Below are 17,002 nucleotides of genomic sequence, written 5' to 3' on the forward strand. Positions count from 1 at the left end.
AAAGAAAAACGAGCTGAAGAAAGACAAAGAAAAAAGAGAAGAAGGTGAAGCCATGAAGATTAAACAAGAAAAGAATTTAGCAAATAAAACTGCAGCACAACATAATCTAGACGCCTTGCAATAACAAAAAAGTATTGTTTGATTCTTCAAGCGAAGATGATGTGGAAATACAGGAAGAAAATAATGAGAATGATAATGGAGAAAGACGGACGAATAAGAACGATTAAGACGAAAGAAGAAACAAGAAATGGATAAATTTAAATCCAAGGAAACTACAATGAAAAAGAAAACAGATATTTTCGGAAATAAGAAAAAAGTTTAATTATATTCTACAAGTGAAAGTGAAGCCGAAAAGTGGGTGCCTCCTCATGATAGTACGGATGATCTCGAGAGTGATGACTATATAATATATTTTCTAGAATTTTTTGATTTGTATAAGAAGTTTGAATGATTGTTTTTTCCTATTAAAGATTTATACTGTTGTATAATGCTTATTTTGAATGGTGAATTTCATAAGGTCTCATTATAATAACAACGTTAATGCGTAAAATATGTTGCGAAGACGTGTAAAATGTTCAGTGTTTTTGTGATGTATGAAAATTACTTTACTTTTGCTATGACAGATTTTTAATACTTTGTATTTTTTTATTTTTTTTTGTTGATGACTTCATATACCTATTATCAATTACTGGAACACAGAATGTAAAACTTCTTTGTCAATTACTGGGCGAAGTGAAAAATTTCCTATCAATTATAGGTACATTTCGAGACTGTTTGAATTTTCTCAGAAAATAGTAAAAAACGTTTAATTAGATACATGATTGTAAGGAGATAATTTAGATAGAAGACTGATTTACCAAATTTTGTTACTTGGTTACCGCCTGATTTCGTAATAAAAGTTTTTCCCTAACAACGCTTTTGTTATTGCCACTATTGTGTCAACTACTGGGACATTTACCTTAAACATCCAATTCTGCTAGACGGGTCTCATCCCATCACTAAATTAATCTTTAAAAATTATCATCGACTTTTATTACATGCAGGACCTCAGCTGTTATTGTCAACCTTGCGTCATAAATATTGGATCATCAACGGCCGAAATCTTGCAAGAAAAACAGTTCATGAGTGTATTACTTGCTGTAGGTTCTCAGAAAAAACATTTCAGCCCATTATGGGGAATCTTCCTAAGGCAAGACTCGAGGCAAATCATCCATTCTGCCACACGGCGGTAGATTACGCTGGACCGATAATGATAGCAAACAGGAAAGGTAGAGGGTGTAAGCTCATTAAGGCTTACATCTGTGTATTTGTATGTCTCACAGTCAAGGCAGTGCATCTGGAACTTGTCACAGATTTGTCTGCTAAATGTTTCATTTCAGCATTAAACAGGTTTGTGGCCCGGCGAGGTAAGCCTTCCAACATATATTCCGACAACGGCACGAACTTTGTAGGAGCTAATCACGAATTAAGAGCCTTTTTGAAACAATGTAGAAAGGATGTAATATCCTATTCAGCAGAAACTGAGATAAAGTTTCACTTCAGTCCAGCATACAGTCCTCATTTCAACGGCATGGCGGAGGGTTCGGTAAAGTCCATAAAATATCATTTGAAACGAGTGCTTGGCCTAGCACACTTAGACTTCGAGGAAATGTATACTGTGTTGGTCCAAATAGAAGGAATCCTAAACTCAAGGCCTATCACCCCCTTATCTTCGGATCCCTCTGATCTCATCCCTCTCACTCCTTCCCACTTCTTAATCGGACGGACATGCACGATGCTACCGGCTGCCCCGGTGGAAGACAAGCCAATTTCATCACTAACAAGATTCAAGAGGATCGAACAACTCAAGGCACATTTTTGGAACCGTTTCTACAAGGAATACATATCCGAGCTCCAGCAGAGGAACAAATGGCGCACAATTGGAGAGCAGCCACAAACAGGGGAACTTGTGCTAGTGAAGGACGATCGATTATCCCCAAATCGATGGCTGCTAGGCAGAGTCACGGCAGTATACCCCGGCACGGACGGGGTCAATAGAGTGGCAGATGTGATCACGAGGGCCGGGACGCTCAGAAGAGCGTACAACCGGTTGTGCCCTCTTCCACTCTTGGAACAGACCGTTCCAAGGGGGGGACCATGTTGAAGACAGACATTATTACGAGCGTCGGGCTCTATGCCCGGCGCTTCAGCTGAAGAAGAAATACTTATGTCAATCACATACAAAATAACAACACGAAGAAAATTCATACCACATTTTATTAATTACTAATTCTAATACATAATTCTTATATCTCATATCTCGTAAAATACTATTCAATATACTTACTATTATTACGCAAATCTCTACACATCGTCTTAATCATCACCGTCACGCTCATCGACCCTCTTCGACTTCGAGCCTTCGCCATCATTTACTTATGTCAATCACATACAAAATAACAACACGAAGAAAATTCATACCACATTTTATTAATTACTAATTCTAATACATAATTCTTATATCTCATATCTTGTAAAATACTATTCAATATACTTACTATTATTACGCAAATCTCTACACATCGTCTTAATCATCACCGTCACGCTCATCGACCCTCTTCGACTTCGAGCCTTCGCCATCATTTAGACTCCTTGCTTTTGCTTCTCACGCTAAAATGTCTGTGGCCCACCTCACGAAGAGCCTTCACTATTTGGATTGTATCCGCGTCAATATCCGTAGTGGTTTCCAGCGATTCGAATCGGCTCTGTAGTTCTCTCTGGAAGCTGGTGTTGCCAGCTCTAATTTGGTGCAGTGTGGGACGAAGGGTCGACTTCACCAGACGTCTTTTTTCACCTCTTTCGGCCTCCTCAGGTTTTCTGACACGTTTTTTTTAATCGTTCCAAATGTGTGTTTATTTAAAAAGAATCTATGTTTCCTAACTGTAAATACTGTTATTGTTTTGTTGCTTTACATATTGTTTTGATTATTTTATTGAAATAACGTAAGATTCGGACACAATATGTAATTACAAAATTGTAGGTTTAGCTTTTATTTTGGGGTAAATGCCTCTGGGCTGATGGGGTTATTGCCTCTATTGCGGCGCAGTAGCCCCATTTTCAGAGGTTCTAAACATTTTATGTTATGATAAATGTATTTAATACACTCACGAGCAATGAAAAAGTTCCAGTGACATTAGCACCAAATTACTCCTAAACGAAAAATACTAGGTTAATGACGCCTTCTGCAATATTGAAGAACATTTAACGGCGTATCAGAATTAACATTCTTAGATTGATAATCCCACTAAAATGTAAATAATATTAATATATAATAAACTAAATATTTTAAAAAATTGACGTCATTTGGTGACGACATTATAATGTTGTTAACACGGTATATAGAAAATAATCATATAATAAATAAAAAATAGTCATATTAACAGAATGATCACACTTGTTTTTAAAACTCTAAATAGTTTTGTAATGATTAAAATTCCGTCAGACTCTAAAAATGGTATACTTACTAATTTAAAGTTGTTGTTTGATTGCAAATTCTAAAAAATATGCCCTTGTATGCTTTTATACTGTATTTTAATTTGTCACGAAAGTATTTATACTTTTTTAAGTCCAATAAAGTTTTCATAAATAAAATGTTGAGCACCCCTGGAATCTTGGATGGGGTAAATGCCACTACAAGAAATTAGGCTATGTAGGCGCCATAGCCCCAAAAATAATATGTATCACAAGTTATAGCTTAATAGGGCGTATAATCTGTTTGTTATGATCAAATGAATAATAAAGTCAAAGTATTGTGGCGCAATGGCCCTGGTTGACCTTATGTCGTAAGATTCGTGCAGATGACCAAAGAAGTATGACAATCACCTTTTTTTTGTGTCTAGGATTTGTGGACTATCAGGAAGAAAAAGAGAGGCAGTTTTGGGATCCATTTAAAATACCTACTTACTTATCTCTACGAAACATTGAGACAACTGGAATGGATTCCGAATAAATTTATTTTTTAATAAATCAATAATTTAATACAAGCCAAAACAAAGCCGAATTTTAACATTCTTAAAACTAAAAATCGATAAACAAAGGCTTTGATTCATAAAGACATGGAATTCAGTATTCGTTAAGTTGGAAAGCAAGTTCATTATCATAACCGATGATGTAACGAGAATATCTTTATTCTTCAGAGCCTTGTCGAAGTCCGTTCGTTGCACAGAGGTCGGGGTTCGTCGTATATTATTTATCTACTGATTGCTATTGGATCGTTTTCGAAGCTTTAACCTGATGCGGCGGCTCCAGCGGCATTGCTTCCTCCAGCTGCTGATGATGCAGCAGATCCTCCATTTCCTGCTGCGGAAGATGCTCCTGATGCGTTTCCGGCAGCGGCTGATGCGCCGTTTCCTGATGATGCGGCAGATGATCCACTACCTGATGAGGCAGATGATCCATTTCCTGTTGCGGAAGATGCTCCTGATCCGTTTGATACGGCTGATGCTCCTGATCCGTTTGATGCGGCTGATGCTCCGTTTGATGCTGCTGATGCTCCTGATCCGTTTGATGCGGCTGATGCTCCTGATCCGTTTGATGCGGCTGATGCTCCATTAGAAGCTGCTGATGCACTGTTTCCTGCTACAGCCGATGCTCCTGAACCATTTCCTGCTGATGCGGCAGATGCTCCATTAGCTGCTGCGGAAGATGCTCCTGATGAGGCAGATGATGAATTTCCTGCAGCAGAAGATGCTCCTGATCCACCAGCTGATGATGCTGATCCGGCTGAGCCATTTCCGCTTGATGCTGCTCCTGATGCTGATGATCCTGATGCTCCTGATGCTGCTGATCCTGATGATGAGCTTCCACTGCCTGATGCTGCTGATCCTGATGCTGCTGATCCTGATGAGCCTGATCCTGATGCTGCTGATCCTGATGCACCTGATCCTGATGCTGCTGATCCTGATGCTGCTGATCCAGATGCTGCTGATCCTGATGAGCCTGATCCTGATGCTGCTGATCCTGATGCACCTGATCCTGATGCTGCTGATCCAGATCCTGCTGATCCTGATGAGCCTGATCCTGATGCTGCTGATCCTGATGCTGCTGATCCTGAACCGCTTCCGCTAGATGCAGCTCCTGATGCTGATGATCCGTTTCTGCTTGATGCAGCTCCTGATGCTGATGATCCGCGTCCGCTTGATGCTGCTCCTGATGATGAGCTTCCACTGCCTGATGCTGCTGATCCTGATGCTGCTGATCCTGAACTGTTTCCGCTTGATGCTGCTCCTGATGCTGATGATCCTGATGCTGCTGATCCTGATGCTGCTGATCCTGATGCTGCTGATCCTGATGAGCCTGATCCTGATGCTGCTGATCCTGATGCACCTGATCCTGATGCTGCTGATCCAGATGCTGCTGATCCAGATGCTGCTGATCCAGATGCTGCTGATCCTGATGAGCCTGATCCTGATGCTGCTGATCCTGTTGCTGCTGATCCTGAACCGTTTCCGCTAGATGCAGCTCCTGATGCTGATGATCCGTTTCTGCTTGATGCTGCTCCTGATGCTGATGATCCTGAACCGTTTCCGCTTGATGCAGCTCCTGATGCTGATGATCCTGAACCGTTTCCGCTTGATGCTGCTCCTGATGCTGATGATCCTGATGCTGCTGATCCTGATGCTGCTGATCCTGATGAGCCTGATCCTGATGCTGCTGATCCTGATGCTGCTGATCCAGATGCTGCTGATCCTGATGAGCCTGATCCTGATGCTGCTGCTCCTGATGCTGATGATCCTGATGCTGCTGATCCTGATGCTGCTGATCCAGATGAGCCTGATCCTGATGCTGCTGATCCTGATGCTGCTGATCCAGATGCTGCTGATCCTGATGAGCCTGATCCTGATGCTGCTGATCCTGTTGCTGCTGATCCTGAACCGTTTCCGCTAGATGCAGCTCCTGATGCTGATGATCCGTTTCTGCTTGATGCTGCTCCTGATGCTGATGATCCTGAACCATTTCCGCTTGATGCAGCTCCTAATGCTGATGATCCTGATGCTGCTGATCCTGATGCTGCTGATCCTGATGAGCCTGATCCTGATGCTGCTGATCCCGATGCTCCTGATCCTGATGCTGCTGATCCAGATGCTGCTGATCCTGATGAGCCTGATCCTGATGCTGCTGCTCCTGATGCTGATGATCCTGATGCTGCTGATCCTGATGCTGCTGATCCTGAACCGTTTCCGCTTGATGCAGCTCCAGATGATGATGATGATCCATTTCCGCTTGATGCTGCTCCTGATGATGAGCTTCCACTGCCTGATGCTGCTGATCCGGCTGCTGAGCCGTTTCCGCCTGATGATGAGGCTCCTGCTGCACTGCTTCCACTTCCAGATCCTGCTGCTGCAGATGAGCCGTTGCTTCCGCCTACACCTCCGGAGGCGGCTGATCCTGCTGACGTCGCTGATCCGGATGATCCAGAACCACCTGAGGAGCCAGATGCGGCTGTAGACCCTGATGACGCGGATCCTGATCCTCCACTACCATCGGCTGAACCAGAGGCTGCAGTTGCGCCGGATGATGCTGATCCTGATGCTGAGCCATAGCCAGCTGCACTCTCGAATGCAGCCTGGTCAGCGTCGTCGTTCAGGGATTCACTCATGTCACTGCTCTGGTTAGACGTGGAGGTGCTGTCCAGGGTGCTGGATGTAGCGGATGTACCGTCAGCATTGCTAACGGTGTTGCCAGTGCTTTGTGCGTAAGTTTGAGCATCGTTGTGTGATGATGAAGTGATGGCGTTTCCGTTACCGTCGGCGTATGAGCGAGAGTTGTCGTTGGAGACGGCCTCATTGTCTAACTCGGAGACATTGCTGACTGCTGATCCGTCACTGGCGGTAGAGGCAGTTTCGGCCCTGGAGACATCTTTTTGCGCATGAGTCGAGCTGCTTGATGAAATCGTTCGTGGCTCTGTGGATTCAAAAATATTTGTTGCAGGTTAAAAGCATTCCAATCCAAATACATTTAAGTATTTTGTTTTCTGATTACATCACACATCACCACCCATCACGTCCCCACTGCTGGGGCACGGGTCTCCTTCCAATGAAAAAAGGGTTTTAGTCCTAATTCACCACGCTGGCCTAGTGCGGATTGGTGGATCCCAGCAAAAGCAAGCTTGTGCTGAGAGAGTTATCGGGTAAATGGGCAACCCGACCGTCAGATATTTTCAAGATGCCCGAAGGGCTCTGGGCTCTGACTAGTCTTAACGACTGCTGCCAAAACAGCAACCGGGACGGGACGTTTAGCCGTTTTATGATACGGTGCTGTCAAATTTTGATCAAATAACTATATGTTTATTTCGCGTAATGTGATAGGTACTTACTGGGATAAGCCTGGACTGCGGCAAAGGCCTGGAAGAAAAACAAACATGAAATCATTATTTTCTGATAGCCGCTGATTTAAATCTATGGAAATACAATTTAAAAAACAAAATTGCACAAATAAAAACTAAGAAAACTTTGCAAAACAGAAGAAAAACTTGGTTGGGAACTTACCACGAGCACGAGAAGGCAGATGGTCGACTTCATGTTGGTTGATGCTGAACTTGCTTTGGTTATTGCCGAGCTCAGAGCAGCTTATATACTAAACCACTGTGTGTGATCAAATGGTGCATTATTAAAGTGCATGTTTCTGTCAATATAAGCTTGAGTATTTGCATTTTACAATAAACAGCTTTCATGATTAATGGGGCAATCACAAACACATGTTTTTGTTAAATAATAATATTGTTTGCATTTTCATTACACAATGCGCTTACTGTAAGTACACAGCTCTGTATCTGAAGAAGTATCTGTATGATTGAGCTTCTACCACTAGGCCACCGAGGCAGGTCCCTGGTTCGATCACCGAATGGGCACAATCAATTTGTGATTGTAAATTGTTGCTCTAAGTTTCGTTGGACATAGAAGACTGGTCTCCTCATGGCCAAAAAATTAAATTTAATGTTCCATGTTGTCGGATGGGCATGTGATGCAGTTGATTCTGTGCCTAGCTCTCTCCAGTCGTGTCGGTTTTATAAATCCATCCCAATGGGTTATGAGTGTAGGTAATCAGAGTCATTACATTATACTACATCACATCTACATCACAAATAAATGATTCTATTCTATTCTATTCTATTCTATTCTATTCTACTACGAAGCATCCCGATTTCCAAATTGTTCTTCTAAGATTCTTGAAGCATGCTTTCAATCATTCGGCGTTGAACAAAAATTTGAGGCAGTCGTGCTATCGGTGACGTATTCTTTTCTTGAATCCATCAATCAAGATACCTTCTAAGGGCCGGTTTTCGTATCCGCAGTTAAAACTTAACTGCGGATACGATACGATACCTATTTGATTAGCCGCAGTCATCGCAGATGCCTTCGGGCAGCATCAAAACAGTCGAGTTGACCACTTCCCCGACAACTCTCTCAGCACAAGCTTGCTTGGTTTGGGTCCACCAACCCGCACTAGAAGTCCACAAACCAGAACTAGGCCAGTGTGGTGGACTAGGCCTAAACCCTTCCTTCATTGGAAGGAGACCTGTTCTCAGCAGTAGGGACGTGATGATGGGTATGTGATGATGATGAGACATGAGTGAAAAACGTTAATGAACTTGTGACCTGCAGCTGTTTTCTGAGAGGTACGTTTATGTCAATATTTGTTCGCGCTTTATTCTGTACTACACATAGTGCCTACTTAATTCATAATTAATTGGTAAATTAATTCAGCTGCTTAAGGTAGTTGCATTCATCATAACTATGGCAATTTAAAAAAAAAACACATCGCAAATGTCTACGATTTAATGCAGGGTTTTGCTACGGGCCGCCTGTTTTATCCGTGGTCAACTTAAACGAGACTTAAACCATTAATCAAGTCACGTGTCAAGCATGACAGCTAGGTAAGTACAGTGAAACCTGGATAAGTAAGATTCCAATGGACCAACATTTTTGTCCCACTTATAGAGGCATTCCACTAAGACAGTGTCTCAGTTATCCAGGTTTTAATAATATAAATTTCATTTACAGAGGGTCTCATACTAAATGCAATTACACAAACAGGAATATTACATGTAGTCCCAGTTATAGAGGTTATGAATGTATGTATCTCAGTTACAGAGGTAAATTTATTTTAAAGTTCGATTTTAATAATTTACAAGAGTTCATTAAAACATAGTTATTGTCTCAGTTATAGAGGTAAATACACTAGCTTTCTCAATTATAGAGGTAACATTACCATTCAAATATTATCATAAGAATCCCATTGAAAGAGGTTTGCTTTGTCTCACTAACAGTAACAGAGGTAATCAAGTGCTAATGAAATGAAATCGTTTATTTTTTTGACGTACCTAGAATCTTAGAATTACTTGTCAAAAGTCATAATCTACCACCATTTCACAAAGGCCCCGTCATTAAGGAGGAAAGAAATGGCGAAAGAAACTCCTCGAGCATCTTTTCAACTTTTTCTTATAACTAATACAATTTTACTTATATCTAGTTAATACATTTTACTCAAGCATATCCATTTCATTTTTCCAAATGCCTTAGCTGAGTTGGACAAGACCACGCGTTTTTGTCGTTTAGATAATCATTTAAGTATACTATAATAAGCTTTATAGATAATGTTGTTTTTACAAAATTCTTAAATTTAGTCTCAGTTAGGCTGAGTGTTTCATTTGATAACTTATTATAAAAGCGTATACAGTTCCCCATGAATGATGTGTTTGTTTTCGAAAGTCTGAGAGTGGGGAAGAGCAACTTATTTTTGTTTCTGGTCTCAATACCGTGAATGGCTCCTACTTTACTAAATGAATTTAAGTTTTTACGAACATACATAATATTTTCATAAATATATTGACATGGAACGGTTAGTATACCTATTTCCTTAAACCTGTCTCTTAATGAAATTCTAGATCCTAATACATAAATGGCTCGAATTGCTCGTTTTTGCAGAACAAAAATTTGATTAATATCAGCCGCCCGTCCCCACAATAGAATTCCGTAAGACATAACACTATGGAAATAACTAAAATACACAAGCCTGGCTGTAGCTACATCTGTTAACTGTCTAATGGATCTAACAGCATAAGCTGCAGAACTCAATCTGCCGGCTATCCTCTCAATGTGGGGTCCCCATTGCAACTTTAAGTCAAGTAACTGTAGCTTATCGTTATTTAATGTCAAATTTGTCTCTACTTGTCTTACATTAGGCAAAGTGAATTTAATACATTTCGTTTTCTTGGAGTTAAGATCTAAATAATAATTATTTACAGTGAACCAATTAGCAACTATGGAAAGAACACTGTTTGCATTGTCAAAATTGACTTCTTGTCGCTTCAACTTAAATGTAAGTGAAGTATCATCAGCAAACAGTACTATCTCACATAATTTATCTACCAAAAACGGTAAATCGTTAAAATATACAAGAAATAAAAATGGTCCTAAAATCGAGCCTTGGGGAACACCCATACTGACAGGACAGCCAGCCGAACGCACTCCATTTATGTCGACTTGTTGAGTTCTGTTTGTTAAGTATGATTCCAACAATGTAAGAGCTTTGCCAGTTAGCCCATAATATTTAAGTTTCATAAGTAGAGTGGCATGATCCACACAATCAAACGCTTTCGATAGATAGAGGCTAAAGTGCCGGGACCTCAGCTCGAGACCCAGATATGGAGGTTTCCCACTTATCCAGGTCCTACTTATCCAGGTTTCACTGTACATAATAATATTAGTATAAACATTGTTGGTTTTTAACTAGTTTGTTGAGTCAAGTACGGATCTAAAAATCTGGCCCTAAGCCAAAAGGTCTCTTGAGGTCATTCTGAATAAGTTGTTGTTCTATTAATGAGTTACTTACTTACCACTTTTAAAAATACGGGAAAAATATTTAGCTTTTATACAAAATTTGTTGGCCACGTGACTTTTATATTATGGGGACTTTGATACGACGACGGACGACAGACGAATTGGATACCCTACCCACAAGGAAGTAAAAAGTCTCGTGATCAACAAAGTTTCTATGCGAAACCTAGAACTTACTTAAACTCTAGCTCTTACTATTTACCTTTGTTAACGCCCTGCGTAATGTTGAAGGTCCCTGAGAGTAGTTTTATTCTGAAATTTGCTATCCTTGAACTTACATCTTCAAACAGCAATAAATTCTAGCTCTCACTTGAACTCATTGTTATTATGTTCATTTCTTATTATAATATAAGTAGATATATTCTTTTATAATGATGTTTTTTTTATATTTTGTGTTATTTATTTAGATTTATTTAGTACACTGACCCTACTTGATATATTAATGAATATAGCAAATAGAAGAGGAGACAACACGCCACCTTACGGGACACCAGATGTGGTGCTCTACCACAGAGTTAGATTCTTCGATACGGATTCGTTGCCGGCGGCCATGCAAATAACTGAAACTAGTCAATTACCGTAGGATATACTTACATTAAGAGAACACACTACCCCAATACTCCAAATAGAATATCGAAATCCACTGTGTTGAAAGTTGCTGAAGTCAAGTAGTGATAGCCATGGAAGTAATAAGTACCAACGTTGTACGTAAGTAATAAGTACTTCCATGGTGATAGCTTCAGCTCACCGTTCTCCATTCCCACTGTACTATTTGTTTTAAAAAGTATTGTTAGCCGAAATGGGGTGAAGTAACTCTTCACTCTGAACAAAGGGGTTAATACCCCACGATTCATAGCCAGGATTCTCTGACCTGTGTTCAAGGTCAGAAGTCCTTTAATCCGCTGGTTATCAGAAATTCGGCGTACGTATATGGCCTAGTCCTAGAGGGCTTCTTCAACTAGCAGCTTAGTTGGCTAGTCTCTTGAGTTCTTTTACGAAAAAACCTCATTAAATGCACACAGAGAGCTGGGCGGGTTCCAAAACAGTTTGAGCACAATTAGCCATGTGGTGTGTGTATTACTTGCATCTATTGATGTCAATAAATTATTACATGACCAAAGATGACAATGTTGATCAGCTTTTATGTCTAGCCTTTGTGGACTATCAGAAAGAAAAAGAGAGGCAGTTTTGGGATCCATTTAAAATACCTACTTACTTATCTCTACGAAACATTGAGACAACTGGAATGGATTCCGAATAAATTTATTATTTAATAAATCAATAATTTAATACAAGCCAAAACAAAGCCGAAATTTAACATTCTTAAAACTAAAAATCGATTAACAGAGGCATTCATAAAGACATGGAATTCAGTATTCGTTAAGTTGGAAAGCAAGTTCATTATCATAACCGATGATGTAGCGAGAATATCCTTATTCTTCAGAGCCTTGTCGAAGTCCGTTCGTTGCACAGAGGTCGGGGTTCGTCGTATATTATTTATCTACTGATTGCTATTGGATCGTTTCCGAAGCTTTAACCTGATGCGGCGGCTCCAGCGGCATTGCTTCCTCCAGCTGCTGATGATGCAGCAGATCCTCCATTTCCTGCTGCGGAAGATGCTCCTGATGCGTTTCCGGCAGCGGCTGATGCGCCGTTTCCTGATGATGCGGCAGATGATCCACTACCTGATGAGGCAGATGATCCATTTCCTGTTGCGGAAGATGCTCCTGATCCGTTTGATACGGCTGATGCTCCTGATCCGTTTGATGCGGCTGATGCTCCGTTTGATGCTGCTGATGCTCCGTTTGATGCTGCTGATGCTCCTGATCCGTTTGATGCGGCTGATGCTCCTGATCCGTTTGATGCGGCTGATGCTCCATTAGATGCTGCTGATGCACTGTTTCCTGCTGCAGCCGATGCTCCTGAACCATTTCCTACTGATGCGGCAGATGCTCCATTAGCTGCTGAGGAAGATGCTCCTGATGAGGCAGATGATGAATTTCCTGCAGCAGAAGAAGCTCCTGATCCACCAGCTGATGATGCTGATCCGGCTGAGCCATTTCCGCTTGATGCTGCTCCTGATGCTGATGATCCTGATGCTGCTGATCCTGATGCTGCTGATCCTGATGCTGCTGATCCTGATGAGCCTGATCCTGATGCTGCTGATCCTGATGCACCTGATCCTGATGCTGCTGATCCTGATGCTGCTGATCCAGATGCTGCTGATCCTGATGAGCCTGATCCTGATGCTGCTGATCCTGATGCACCTGATCCTGATGCTGCTGATCCAGATGCTGCTGATCCTGATGAGCCTGATCCTGATGCTGCTGATCCTGATGCTGCTGATCCTGAACCGCTTCCGCTAGATGCAGCTCCTGATGCTGATGATCCTGAACCATTTCCGCTTGATGCAGCTCCTGATGCTGATGATCCGCGTCCGCTTGATGCTGCTCCTGATGCTGATGATCCTGATGCTGCTGATCCTGTTGCTGCTGATCCTGAAGCGTTTCCGCTAGATGCAGCTCCTGATGCTGATGATCCGTTTCTGCTTGATGCTGCTCCTGATGCTGCTGATCCTGATGCTGCTGATCCTGATGAGCCTGATCCTGATGCTGCTGATCCTGATGCTCCTGATCCTGATGCTGCTGATCCAGATGCTGCTGATCCTGATGAGCCTGATCCTGATGCTGCTGCTCCTGATGCTGATGATCCTGATGCTGCTGATCCTGATGCTGCTGATCCTGAACCGTTTCCGCTAGATGCAGCTCCTGATGCTGATGATCCGTTTCTGCTTGATGCTGCTCCTGATGCTGATGATCCTGATGCTGCTGATCCTGATGCTGCTGATCCTGATGAGCCTGATCCTGATGCTGCTGATCCTGATGCACCTGATCCTGATGCTGCTGATCCAGATGCTGCTGATCCAGATGCTGCTGATCCTGATGAGCCTGATCCTGATGCTGCTGATCCTGTTGCTGCTGATCCTGAACCGTTTCCGCTAGATGCAGCTCCTGATGCTGATGATCCGTTTCTGCTTGATGCTGCTCCTGATGCTGATGATCCTGAACCATTTCCGCTTGATGCAGCTCCTGATGCTGATGATCCTGAACCGTTTCCGCTTGATGCTGCTCCTGATGCTGATGATCCTGATGCTGCTGATCCTGATGCTGCTGATCCTGAACCGTTTCCGCTTGATGCAGCTCCTGATGCTGATGATCCTGAACCGTTTCCGCTTGATGCTGCTCCTGATGCTGATGATCCTGATGCTGCTGATCCTGATGCTGCTGATCCTGATGAGCCTGATCCTGATGCTGCTGATCCTGATGCACCTGATCCTGATGCTGCTGATCCAGATGCTGCTGATCCAGATGCTGCTGATCCAGATGCTGCTGATCCAGATGCTGCTGATCCTGATGAGCCTGATCCTGATGCTGCTGATCCTGATGCTGCTGATCCTGATGAGCCTGATCCTGATGCTGCTGATCCTGATGTTCCTGATCCTGATGCTGCTGATCCTGATGCTGCTGATCCTGATGCTGCTGATCCTGATGCTGCTGATCCTGATGCTGCTGATCCTGATGCTCCTGATCCTGATGCTGCTGATCCAGATGCTGCTGATCCTGATGACCCTGATCCTGATGCTGCTGCTCCTGATGCTGATGATCCTGATGCTGCTGATCCTGAACCGTTTCCGCTTGATGCAGCTCCAGATGATGATGATGATCCATTTCCGCTTGATGCTGCTCCTGATGATGAGCTTCCACTGCCTGATGCTGCTGATCCGGCTGCTGAGCCGTTTCCGCCTGATGATGAGGCTCCTGCTGCACTGCTTCCACTTCCAGATCCTGCTGCTGCAGATGAGCCGTTGCTTCCGCCTACACCTCCGGAGGCGGCTGATCCTGCTGACGTCGCTGATCCGGATGATCCAGAACCACCTGAGGAGCCAGATGCGGCTGTAGACCCTGATGACGCGGATCCTGATCCTCCACTACCATCGGCTGAACCAGAGGCTGCAGTTGCGCCGGATGATGCTGATCCTGATGCTGAGCCATAGCCAGCTGCACTCTCGAATGCAGCCTGGTCAGCGTCGTCGTTCAGGGATTCACTCATGTCACTGCTCTGGTTAGACGTGGAGGTGCTGTCCAGGGTGCTGGATGTAGCGGATGTACCGTCAGCATTGCTAACGGTGTTGCCAGTGCTTTGTGCGTAAGTTTGAGCATCGTTGTGTGATGATGAAGTGATGGCGTTTCCGTTACCGTCGGCGTATGAGCGAGAGTTGTCGTTGGAGACGGCCTCATTGTCTAACTCGGAGACATTGCTGACTGCTGATCCGTCACTGGCGGTAGAGGCAGTTTCGGCCCTGGAGACATCTTTTTGCGCATGAGTCGAGCTGCTTGATGAAATCGTTCGTGGCTCTGTGGATTCAAAAATATTTGTTGCAGGTTAAAAGCATTCCAATCCAAATACATTTAAGTAGTTTGTTTTCTGATTACATCACACATCACCACCCATCACGTCCCCACTGCTGGGGCACGGGTCTCCTTCCAATGAAGAAAGGGTTTTAGTCCTAATCCACCACGCTGGCCTCGTGCGGATTGGTGGATCCCAGCAAAAGCAAGCTTGTGCTGAGAGAGTTATCGGGTAAATGGGCAACCCGACCGTCAGATATTTTCAAGATGCCCGAAGGGCTCTGACTAGGCTTAACGACTGCTGCCGAAACAGCAACCGGGACGGGACGTTTAGCCGTTTTATGATACGGTACTGTATAATTTTGATCAAATAACTCTGATATTTATGTTTATTTCGCATAATGTGATAGGTACTTACTGGGATAAGCCTGGACTGCGGCAAAGGCCTGGAAGAAAAACAAACATGAAATTATTATTTTCTGATGGCCTCTGATTTAAATCTATGGAAATACAATTTAAAAAACAAAATTGCACAAATAAAAACTAAAAAAACTTAGCAAAACAGAAGAAAAACTTGGTTGGGAACTTACCACGAGCACGAGAAGGCAGATGGTCGACTTCATGTTGGTTGATGCTGAACTTGCTTTGGTTATTGCCGAGCTCAGAGCAGCTTATATACTAAACCACTATGTGTGATCAAATGGTGCATTATTAAAGTGCATGTTTCTGTCAATATAAGCATGTGTATTTGCATTTTACAATAAACAGCTTTCATGATTAATGGGGCAATCACAAACACATGTTTTTGTTAAATAATAATATTGTTTGCATTTTCATTACACAATGCGCTTACTGTAAACACAGCTCTGTATCTGAAGAAGTATCTGTATGATTGAGCTTCTACCACTAGGCCACCGAGGCAGGTCCATGGTTCGATCCCCGGAGGGCACAATCAATTTGTAATTGTAAAGGAGAATGGCCATTTCTCTATGGCACCATGACTCGCAAGAGCAGCCATTGATGAATCATATACTGATGTGTAGCCCATGACTACAGTATACTTACTTACTTACTTACTCCGCTGGCTCAGTGACCAAAAGTGGATCTTGGCCTCAGACACAAGAAATCGCCACTGGTCTCTTTCCTGCGCAGTCGCTCTCCAGTCGCCTGCCTGTAGTTGGCGCAGGTCCTTGCCGCCTTCATCGCTCCAGCGATATTTGGGACGGCCAACTGGCCTACGACCGCTTGGTACTCCAAGTGCTGTAAGATCAAGTCTTTGTACTGACTAGATGTTTCCCTACCTATGAACCTACTAAGTTTTTTTTTTAAACGTGGTTTAGATTTTTTAAATATTTTTTCCTCATTTAGAACACCTTTATCATTGAATAAAAAAAATAAAAAAAAACACGCACTCACGCCTTGTACTAATGTACTCCCTTGCGGGGTAGGCAGAGGTGCATTGCTGCACCCACTTTTCGCCAGAGTGTATGTTAGTCCCAATGTAATAGGGGGCGGGCCTATCCATTTTACGGGCACATCCAAGACCCGAGAACAAACATCTGTGTTTAAACAAATATCTGCCCCAGCCGGGAATCGAACCCGGGACCATCGGCTCAGTAGTCAGGGTCACTAACCACTACGCCATTCGGTCGCCACTACGCCATTCGGTCGCCGGTATCATTGAATAAGTAGGTACTAAGTTTCGTCTGAAATAGA

At 43.0% G+C, this 17,002-nt stretch overlaps 2 protein-coding genes across 2 annotated transcripts; one reads left to right on the plus strand and one right to left on the minus strand.

Annotated features, from left to right (window-relative positions):
* Positions 1-4,268: 4,268 nt before the first annotated feature.
* LOC119693337 (resuscitation-promoting factor RpfA-like) lies at positions 4,269-4,868 on the plus strand (the record flags this gene model as incomplete). The annotated part of the gene is made up of 1 exon (XM_038116501.2): positions 4,269-4,868. A coding segment is annotated over one exon (600 nt), but the record flags the coding sequence as incomplete, so codon positions are not given.
* Positions 4,869-5,102: 234 nt separating this feature from the next.
* LOC119693335 (protein rtoA-like) lies at positions 5,103-15,998 on the minus strand. The gene is made up of 5 exons (XM_048624298.1): positions 15,877-15,998; positions 15,705-15,732; positions 14,486-15,292; positions 5,231-5,283; positions 5,103-5,135 (listed from the first exon to the last, which is right to left on the minus strand). The coding sequence occupies exons 1-5, from the start codon at positions 15,907-15,909 to the stop codon at positions 5,103-5,105; spliced, it is 954 nt and encodes a 317-aa protein (XP_048480255.1). The 5' UTR covers positions 15,910-15,998.
* Positions 15,999-17,002: the final 1,004 nt, after the last annotated feature.

This window comes from Plutella xylostella, chromosome 11 (assembly GCF_932276165.1).
Source record: "Plutella xylostella chromosome 11, ilPluXylo3.1, whole genome shotgun sequence".
Lineage (NCBI taxonomy): Eukaryota > Metazoa > Arthropoda > Insecta > Lepidoptera > Plutellidae > Plutella > Plutella xylostella.